Source organism: Podarcis muralis, chromosome 2, assembly GCF_964188315.1.
Source record: "Podarcis muralis chromosome 2, rPodMur119.hap1.1, whole genome shotgun sequence".
NCBI lineage: Eukaryota > Metazoa > Chordata > Lepidosauria > Squamata > Lacertidae > Podarcis > Podarcis muralis.
In genome coordinates, this window is record NC_135656.1 from 82,202,833 (window position 1) to 82,213,592 (window position 10,760).

At 43.7% G+C, this 10,760-nt stretch overlaps 1 protein-coding gene across 2 annotated transcripts in view; it reads right to left on the reverse strand.

Moving 5' to 3' along the window:
• The window catches only part of IL17RD (interleukin 17 receptor D), a 51,821-nt gene extending 41,974 nt beyond the window's left edge, over nucleotides 1-9,847 (reverse strand). Inside the window, exon 1 of one of the 2 annotated variants that reach the window (XM_028719103.2) lies at nucleotides 9,563-9,847. In XM_028719103.2, coding sequence (XP_028574936.2) covers nucleotides 9,563-9,703 — 141 coding nt within the window. In that variant the 5' untranslated portion in view covers nucleotides 9,704-9,847. The remainder of the gene's footprint in view (nucleotides 1-9,562) is intronic. The other variant, XM_028719102.2, reaches the window with a different exon arrangement.
• Between the last annotated feature and the right edge of the window lie 913 nt (nucleotides 9,848-10,760).

Below are 10,760 nucleotides of genomic sequence, written 5' to 3' on the forward strand. Positions count from 1 at the left end.
CATACTATTTAGAAGAGGCAAGAGAGTGTTCAATGCTTAAAATATATCTTTAAAATGAGAACAAAACCATGCAAAGATAATTAAATACCATTTTGTGCCTCAAACCCTTCTTACTGGAGATGAGTACTTGTTAGTGCTTTTAATGGCAAAGTATTTTATAATGGGTGTGTATGTGCAGAGGAGACTAAATTAATTGTGACACAAATTGCAAGTTTTTTAAAGCCTTTCAGTAAATTTATAATTTTAAAAGAGAACCTACAGTTCATAGCTTTTTTTTTATTACTAGAAACAGAAGGAAGGTGCAGAAGAGCAAAGTTAATTCAGAAAAATTAAATCTAAACAGATTACTGGGCAAGTATTTGTTTTAACTGGAAACATTTTACAATCCTATAAACACAGAATTAACTTAATCTGTGCCTTTTACTGTTTGATGCTGGCTCCTCCTTGTAATCAAGGTGCAGAGATGCTTGGGCATATTCACCTACAAGGAAAAGTAATAAGAAAGACTGAAACTGTACTTTTCACTATTAACTCTTGTAGGCAGAATGTTGGGCAGAGTGAAAGAGATATTAGTGAAAAATACAACCAACTGCAGTCTACAAGTGCAATTTAAAGGCCTAAACGCCTGAAAAAAAAGGAATCTGGGCAGGAAATGCCTGTCTCCAGTACTACAGGAGGAAAACCTGGATAATACATTTAGGGGTTTAAGTAAGTCGCAGTCTATGCTTTCCACTGCTTCAGGCATTATAAGTTCCTGTGTTCATCAACAGCATACAGCTATACACGTGAAGCCTCCTGCCCAATTATTTGTGCTTGATGTGCACATGTCAAGGGGGGGGGGGGTCTGACCTACAAAGAGTGAAAATCAGGGATAGGGCTACTCAGCTCAACCCCTGCTCCTTGCTCCCATATTGTTATGTAAAGGGAACAAATAATGCCTGCATTGGGCTAATAATGTGTTGTAGAAGTGGCTTCCATAGCTCTGTCACACTTGCGCATCAGACGCATGCCAATGGGTTGTGCAGAAATACCACTACATATATAAACCTGGATTCCCTGTCAGTTTTTATATAGGGAGATGAATAGCCTTCCCATTGGCGGTGCAAAAACTGCTGCAAATATTTGCCTTTATTATTGTTCTGCTATCCATCTCTCATCATCAGAGTGGCCAGACAGTCCAAAAGGTCTTCGTTGGATGCTCTGCTCACTGCTCTTGGATGCCCTGCTCACTGCTCTGACCCTAAGTTGATGGCTAAGTGGTTTTCATGCTGTCTGAGCTATTCATATGCTATTCTCATTACTGTCTGCTCTATTCATATGCTGCAGAAGGGAAGGGCCTAGGGAAAAGGTTAGGCAAAGACACCTGGACCAAGCAGAAGCCTGAAGCAGGAGAAAGCACAAATAATGAGAAAGTGCCTAGGAAGATAGGATTGGAAAATGGGGACAACATTGGTCCAGCTTTGAAGGCTGGCATGATGAAGAGCACTTTGAACCCTTGAACTGTGCAATAAAAATGGTAAATATAAATAGGTGGTGATTTTTACAAATCCCAATGACATGCAGGGCAATTTACAGTACATCTGAATGTTAAAATATCCTTGCACATAATTATTTTCCAGCTCCTGGCCCTTACTATCTACTCAAAATCCATGTAATATCTCAGTATACTTGCCCTTACCCCTTCAACAACTGATGCTAGAGTTTGTGGTAGCCTGGAAAACAGCCTAATACTATTCTACCACTGCTTTGGCTACCATCCCACAATTCAGCTTCCTGTCCTTAGCCTGGAGAGGTAGTAAATAACAGTTGTGGCAGTAGTAATGACAATACTTAACACTGGCATATCGCTTCCATGTATCTGAAAGTACATTTATCTGTTTGTAATCCTTACAGCAACTCTATAAAGGAAGTCAGTATTATTTCCCATATTACTGATACTAGGACTGAGAATGATAGAGGCAGGCTCATTACAAACTTACACTTTGTAAGTTCATGGCTGACGCCAGATGTGAAGCAGTCACTTATCCTTCACACCACACTAGGCAAAAAGCTTGCAACATCCTAGTCAACGGTTTACTAAACTGTAGGGGGGGCAATCCACCCCAAACCTAGAAGGGACAAGATCCCACTTTTTTCTCTTGAGCTAAGGAGCTCAAGGTGGCATACCTGTATCTCCCACACCTAATTTAATCCCCCAACGACCTTGTGAGGTAGGCTAGGCTGAGAATCAGGGACTTGCTGGAACCCATGGGAGGGGACAGTGCTCTTGTGTTCATGCTCTGCTTGCTTGTTTCTCACAGGCATTTGATTGGCCACTGTGAGAACCAGGTGCTGGACTGGGTGGCTATTGGCTATTTGCCTCCCACAGGCTATTCTTACGTTCTTATGACTGGCCCAAGGTTACCCAGTGAGCTTCATGGCTGAGTGAGGATTTGAACTGTGGTCTCCGGGGTCCTAGTCCAACACTTCACCACACTGGCTCCCTCAAGGGAAAAGGACAATGACAAGACATGTCAAGCTCATCGTCTTATTTTTAAATAATAGGATCTTTTAAGTGCTTGTATTTCGCACAGTGCAGCAAAATATGTTTTGTAGAATCGATGTCTTGGGCACACGAGTAAAGTCTGTCCTGGTAGGGAACTCCTCTCAACCTGCCATCCAACACTGCAGAAGGAAAAGCGTTTAGTCTGGCTTTGGTGAATAACTTTCGATAATTTGGTGCTGTCAGGTTTCTAATATAAGGTGTTGACTTAAAGACATGAGAGTGGGCATTTAGTAGATCAAGGAAGAAATCAGCTGAACCACATTGAATCCACAATAGTGCATTCATGGCAGGTGAAACATAACTGTGGAAGTAAAATGATCTTATGGTTAGCTTAAGGAGTGGCAAGACTAGGATCCTAATATCAGGTAAACACAACCAATTTTACCTTTGATCATTGAAACAGGACCATGTTTAACCAAGCCTACTGGAGGTATATATTTGGGTGTGCCTTTTCTATCACTCTATAGCTCCACTCCCATCAGAAGTCATAATTACAATATTCACAATGAAGTTTGGATGTTAAAAGATCGTTGCACACCAAAAACTAGAAGACGTATCTGGGCTTGCAAATTCTTAATTTATTTTCTTGAAAAACTTATATCCCTTTTACCCCTGAAGAAATTCAAAACTGCTTACAGGAACATACAAACAATAAAACCAAAATAAATTTATTAATTACCCATTAGAAAATAGCATCATTTTTTTTTAAAAAGAGCAAAAGCAAGAGGAAGAACAAGAGAGCTCAACAACTACTTTGACTCTGTCTTCATGGAAAAGGAAAGCAGTGTCCAACTGGAAGGTAACAGAATAAACAATGCCAGGAGGGATACCAAAAACAGAAAAAGAGGTAGTCAGGGAACACCTGGCTACTTTAAATGAATTCAAATCTCCAGGGCTTGATGAGCTGCATCCAAGGATACTAAAGGATTTTGTGGATGTAATCTCAGAGCCTCTTTCTATAATCTTTGAGAATTCCTGGAAAACAGGTGAGGCAGGCAAATGTTGTCCCCATCTTCAAAGGCATCTGAACACAGCCCTCCCTGTTTAGGGAAGCTTTTAATGTTTAACAGACTATTGTATTTTAATATTTTGTTGGACGCCGCCCAGAGTGGCTGGGGAAACCCAGCCAGATGGGTGGGGTATAAATAATAAATTATTGTTACTATTATTGTTATTATTATTATTATTCAGAAAAGACCCAGGTGACTACCAATTGGTCACCTTGACATTGGTACAAGGAAAGGTCTTAGAACACATAAGAAAACACTTAGAAAAAGATGCTGTGATTACTAACACTTCATGGATGAGACCAATAGCGGATCCAACAATCAAGAAGGCAATTTCTGCACCTGCCATAGAGGGGCAGATGGGGTTCATCAACCTGGGAAGGTGAGCCATCTAGGAGAAGGAAAACTCTGATCCTAAACCTCCACTGGCTTGCAGGATATCTTCAGGAGAAGAAAAAGCTAAGGAGTAAACCCTACACAAATCTGGAGTAGAATCCGTAAGATGATTGGATGGCACTTATTGAGGGAATTTTGTATGCTTACCCTGGTAAAGAGGAGACTGAGAGGAGATACGATAGTCATCTTCAAATATCAAAAGGAAGATAGAGCAAGCTTGGTTTCTCCTGCTGTGGAGGCTAGGATCCGAACCAATTGATTCAACATACAAGAAAGGAGATTCCGACTAGACAACAGGAGGAACTTTCTGGCAGCGAGAGCTATTTAACAGCGGAACAGACTCCCTTGGGAGCTTATGCCTCTCCTTCATTGGAAGTGGTGTTACTATTACATTTTGAAGTTTAATTTGTCTGCCCCCAAATCATGAACAAAGCACAAGACATTAGCAACAACAAAACAGTACCGTTATTAACTAGGACCACTTTTTGTGGGATACCAAGTTATTGAACTTATCCTTCCTTCCCAGCAGATGGTTGGCACTGCCGCAGCTGGTGTTCCTGATGCAGTGTTCTACAATTTGCTTACAGTAAAGAAGAAATATATGTGCATCCATGGGCGCTATATCCCCAGCTGCAGTAAACATTAAACCATGTGATAGTAGAAATCTGTTTGCATGGCTTAAACCCCTAATTAGATGGCTTTAGATCCATTTCAGTCCGGGTTCCGTCCTGGTTTTGGGACCGAGACGGCTCTGGTCGCCTTAACAGATGATCTCTGTAGACAACTGGATCGAGGCGGGTTGGGACTGCTGATTCTCTTAGATTTGTCAACAGCCTTTGAAATGGTAGATCATGATCTTCTGGACCACCACCTCACCGACGTGGGGATACAGGGCATAGCCTGTAAATGGCTATATGCTCGTTTCTCTCTGGTCGAGGGTGGCGCTAGGGAGGGAGATGTCATCGTGCCACTCCTTGGTTTGTGGAGTGCCGCAGGGCGCAATCCTCTCCCCGATGCTTTTTAACATCTTTATGCACCCCCTTGCCCAGATTGTCTGGAGCTTTGGGCTGGGTTGTCACCAATATGCTGATGACACTCAGCTCTATCTGCTGATGGATGGCCATACCAACTTGGCCCCGGACACACTGACCAGATATTTGGAAGCTGTGGCTGGATGGTTTCGTGGGAGCTGATTGAAACTAAATCCTTCGAAGACAGAGGTCCTCTGGCTGGGTCGGGATGGTATGGGGATGAGGGACCAACTCCCTTCTCTTGCGGGGGCCCAATTAGTGCCATTGCCTTCCTTTAAGAGTTTGGGTGTAATCCTTGACGCCTCCCTTTCCATGGAGGCGCAGGTTACAGCAACAGCCAAGGTGACATTTTTCCACCTTCGCCGCATCAAGCAGTTGCTCCCTTGCCTTTCCTGCCCCGACCTGGCCACAGTGATCCATGTGAAGGTCACCTCCAGGCTTGACTACTGTAATTCGCTCTACGCGGGGCTGCCCTTGTAGCTGTCCCAGAAACTTCAGCGGGTGCAGAATGCTGCAGCAAGGCTCCTCATGGGGTCTCTGCCATGGGAGCATATTCACCCAGTGCTTTTCCAGCTGCACTGGCTCCTGGTGGAATACAGGGACAGATTTAAGGTGCTGGTTTTGACCTTTAAACCCAAGCCCTTCACGGCCTAGGACCCTCGTACCTACGGGACCACCTGTCCTGGTATGCCCCACGGAGGACCTTAAGGTCCATAAATAGCAACACCCTAGAGGTCCCAGGCCCTAAGGTAGTTAAATTAGCCTCAACCAGAGCCAGGGCCTTTTCAACACTGGCTCCAGCCTGGTGGAACGCTCTGTCTCATGAGACCAGGGCCCTGTGGGATCTGATTTCTTTCTGCAGGGCCTGTAAGACGGAGTTGTTCTGCCTGGGCTTTGGCTTAGAATCAATTTGATTCCCTCCCCCTCTTTCTTTTTTCCTTTCTCCTCCTGTGAAGAGGCTGCATCTTAATGTTTTTATGTTGTTTTTAAGTTGTATTTTAATCAACTTGTTTTTATTATTGGTTGTTAGCTGCCATGATAGTCTTGGCTGGGGAGGGCGGGGTACAAATAAATTTTTTTATTATTATTATTAATTAGTTAATAGCATTAGTGAATATTATAATTATTTTTACCAAGAAACTTTAAAAATGGAGTTTTTTTTCCAGAGAGAGGATACACTAAAAAGTGATACAAGTGATAAAATAATACACAACACTTATTTTATTCTTCCAACTACAACATAATTGGTTATATCCAATGCTGCCATTCCATTGTGCAACAGACTTACCCTTGGATATTCTCCCTTTTGATTTCTGCAGCGCCCTCGCACGTGCTCAAAATCTGCGCCAGAGAATAGAGGGCCCCTCTGGAGCAGTTTTTGAGGTGCATGTGGAGAGGAGAGGAAGGGGAAGGGGAAGCCCACTGCGTGAGCAGAACTCTACTAACACAGCACTGGATACAACTCACTAGTACAGTATTAGTTTAAAGGTATTCATGCCTGTTACCCTTTGTACTTGACATAAATCAACCCAAAAAGTACATTATTTTTAGTTTTCAAATCCAGAAGAATTATTTTAGTCAATCACGGGTGATATTTATATCATAGTAAAATGTCCCAGTCATTGGCAAGCACTCCTTTTACGATTTATTTATTTGAATGTTTATGATCTGCACTTCTATTTTAAAAAAAAAAATCAAGGCAGCTTACAGCATTAAAAAAAAAATCAACCACTAAATATCTATAAAACATAATGAAAGAAATAGATAGATAGACAGATAGATACTGGTTTGTTAAGAATAAGAATTTGTATTTTAAGAACAAAAATGGGCAAGTTCACATCATGGCTCAGTCAGTCCTAACCTATCATCAGCAGCTAATCTTTATTAAAAGGTCTTCATAATTTCCCCCCACAGCTTTAATTAGCCAATAGCTATAATACAACATTCAGCATAATCCTTTGCATGCTTACTTAGAAGTAAGTCTCACCAAATTCAAGGAGGGGGCTTCTTATTTCTTAAATATGCATAGACACACTTTCTAAAATCCCACTGACCTCAGTTATTCTCCACCACACCAAAAAATGTTGTCGTCTCCCCCCCTCCCCGCATAAGATATTCTGCCCTTAGGTATTATAGTAAGTTATGCACAGCATTAAATTTTATAACTAGAAATTTGAAAAAACATGCTTATTATGATATCAAAATAATGGTGTTCTCACACTCTGAATGCTACTTGCGATTCCATAATTAGCCTACAAATATTTATACTCTTATTAAATTTTACCATCTGTGATGTTTCCCAGAGCACTCTGTGGAACTTAACTTCTGAATAAACAAACTTAAGGTTGAATTACAAGCTACCAACAGATAATCGACTAAAGAAATATCACAATCCTCAACCTGAGAACATTTGTGCAAGTCAATGAGCCTATTTTTGTTTTCCCTTCTTAAGAAGGCAGAAAAAAAATTCTACCCATCTTTCATTTCTCATTATAAATTATAAATAAGCTACACTAAGAATATCTGTCTGAATGGGATGCAATTACTTCAGGGCTTGTGCCTTTTCAATCAGTCAGTGTCCCTGCAGTGTTTAGAGTGGCAGAGGGGAAGTGGCCTGTGGTTAAACAGAGGAAATACCAAGGAATTTTAATAGAGCAAATAGTCTTTTTACTTCCTACAGGGTAGCACTTCAAAGGCAGCCTTGCCCCAGAGCAGACAATGTGTTACAGGGGCCATCAGTCATTTAATAGTATGTCAAGTCTATTCAAAACTTACATACAGCCCAAGATACACAAACAGGACAATGGGTCTTATCCTGCCATTTAATGCTTGGGGAAAGCTCTCTGTGTGTAGTCCCTAAAACTCCCCCCCCCCCCAAGAATAAAAACTGCAGGACCCTGGTCTGTATACATTTTACATTATCAGTGACAAATGTATTCCAATAAGTGATTGGCATACAGATTAAAGTTCCCAGTGCTTAAAAGCAAGTTATAACCTTAAGTTTGTTCTAACAGTACAAAACGTGTCAGGTTTTCCCTCACACCGTATCATAAATCTATAAAAGGCTGCATTAAAAAAATAAGGTTTAAATGAATAATGTTTTTTTCTTGCCTCAGTTTTATCAGAAAATTCACTTCCTGTCAGATCACTGAATATCCATTACAAACAAACCAAAATCAGTCAAGCATTATGGCCTTTAAAAAGCTAGTGCTGTTGACCTACAGAACCAGATGTATGTGCAGCTTTAAAATATGCAAATCAAATATCACTTTTGTTATGTGAAACACTAAACCGAAGCAGCAGCTGAATGCATTTTCCTACAGGACCTATCAGTTAACAAAATCCAAGATGCAAATAATATGCCCATTGGAGAGTTAAGTTCTTTGCAAACGTTTGGCTTCTTTTGTACTCCCCCCCCCCCCCCGTTAAAGTATTTTTTGTGGACACTTGCCCTTGCACACATACAACTACTCCCTACAAATTCTACCAGTTTTTGGTTTTTTGTTGTGGCTGCTGTTAACTTTTCCCCTCACTCAATGTTATGATCTGAATCCAAGGAAATCTCTGTGACAGTCTAACAAAAAAGGGGAGGCAATGAAAGTCACTCATGCCCTTCGACAAGCGTTCATCTGGAATCTTTAATAAGGCTGAAAATGGAATGGGGGGGGAGAAAAATCCCCCCAAAGCGTTACAGAAGTCCTTTTTTCCTTTCCATAAATAAAACAACAAATCACACTCAGGAAACCCATGGGGGTGGGGGTGGAAGTAAACTTCGCAACTTAGCAAAAGCTGCTAACAGGGACAAAAGGTAAAGCCCTAAAACACTCTTTTATCACCTTACAAGCACACCCATTCCCCCCGCTTCCCCTTCGGTCTAATGACTAGGCCTGTAGCCAAACCAGCCTCCGATCATTAAAATAACAAAGCCCAAGCGATCGCCTTTTATCCCTTCTCTCCCAGGGCAGGTCTAGTTAAGGAGGGGGGAGGAAGGCGGAGGGGATAAAAGACCTGTTGAGTGACTTCCCACTTGTTGGCTTCTCCCCTCGGCCGCCCTCCCTCCTCCCCCGAGTTCCTTTGGTGAGAAAATCCAGCCAACCTCCGCCACCACCGAGCCATCCCCGAAAGTTGCAGAAATGCCAGCGCTTCAAAGCAACGGCCGCATAAGAAGAGGGGGCGAGAGAGAGAGAGAGAGAGAGAGAGAGAGATCAGTGGCAGAGAAAGAGAGAGGGTTGGAGCTGCTGCCCCCGTTGCAGAAATGTCTCCCGCTGCCCTTTGCTGCGAGGTTGCACTGCACGCTGCTGCCCGTGCAACAGCCCAGACGCGCCACCTGCAAGCTCGTCGGCACGCGGAGCTCCAGGGCTTCTTCCCTCGCCCACCCCGCCAGGCACCCGCTTCCTGACAGACCTCTGGGCACCTCTCCCCCCAAGTTCTGCCAACTCGTGCAAGAAGGGCGAGGAAGCAAAGGGAGCCCCCGGGGGAAAGCCTGCTCAAGTCACCTCACCGCCGACGCGTAGAAAAGAAGCCAAACACAAAAGAGTCTTTCTTTCTTCCTTTCGTTTGTTCTTTCTCTCTCTCTCTCTTACCTTCCAGCCACAAGCATCTCCCGCTGGCCCCTTCCTGCCCCCGCTGCCGCTGGTCCCTCCCGCGGACACGGCCAGCCTCGGGCCGTCGAAGCAGGCAGTGAGGGAGAAGAAGAAGGAGCAGAACTTCAGCCAAGGTGCCATCGTCTGCCTTGCAGCTGCAGCACCGCCCGGAGCCCCGAATGAAGTTGCTCCACAGGCAACTTCAGGTTGGAGAAGGCAAAGGAGCGGAGGGGAGGGAAAGGGGAATGGCGCGCATGCGCGCAGCAAGGCACCCAGACATATGTCTATACAGTTAGCGCTCTCTCTCTCTTTTCTCCTTTGCCCCCACCCCTACCTTGCCAAGGATACGATGGGGGGAAGGGGGAGGGGCTGGACAACCACTACCATGTGTCTAGGTGCAGAGGTCAATTGTCCGCCCCTTTCTCTCTCTCTGTGTGTTTCCCCCACCCCGGCCTTCTAGGGCTTTATTATTTAATTTGCAACATCTGAGATGCAGTAAAATGAAGTGAGACCGTTTCTTTCCTTCCTCTGCCCTTGCATCAAAGGGAGAGGGGGAAGCTGTTCAAGAAGAAAAGAAAAGAAGCCCCCCCCCTCAAAAAACAAAAACAAAAAACCAACCCAGAAAGTTGAAAAGAGTGGGAGGTTTGGATCTTGACAAAGAACACCAAATAATTACTCCTGGGGTGTACCCGAAGTACAAGCGCTCATAATCCACAAATAGGGAGTTTGGAGTGAATAGCAAAAGTAGTAGAAACGCTTGTTTCCCCCTCTTTCACTGCTTACCACGGAACTGGAAGAAGAGTCATCGGACTTGATAAGCCCATGTCCTTGGAAGGATTCCAGGGTTTCCCTATTAAAAGGAATTTCACAAAGTCCAGGGTTTGCTGGTAGAGGCAGTTAGGTTTAGATGCTGATGTACCCTCATAGGCATTTACACACACACATCGATACTGCAACCCCTTCAAATGACGAAAGGAGGGGGAAAACTTCAAAAATACCCTCACTTCAGGCATATAAGGTTTGTTACACTGAGACACAGTGCCCAATATCACCTATTAAGCTGGCAGATACTTACTGGCAACTGTACCTTTGGGCTAGCAGGTAAAGGTACCCCTGCCCGTACGGGCCAGTCGTGTCCGACTCTAGGGTTGCGTGCTCATCTCGCTCTAGAGGCTGTGAGCCGGCGCTGTCCGAAGAC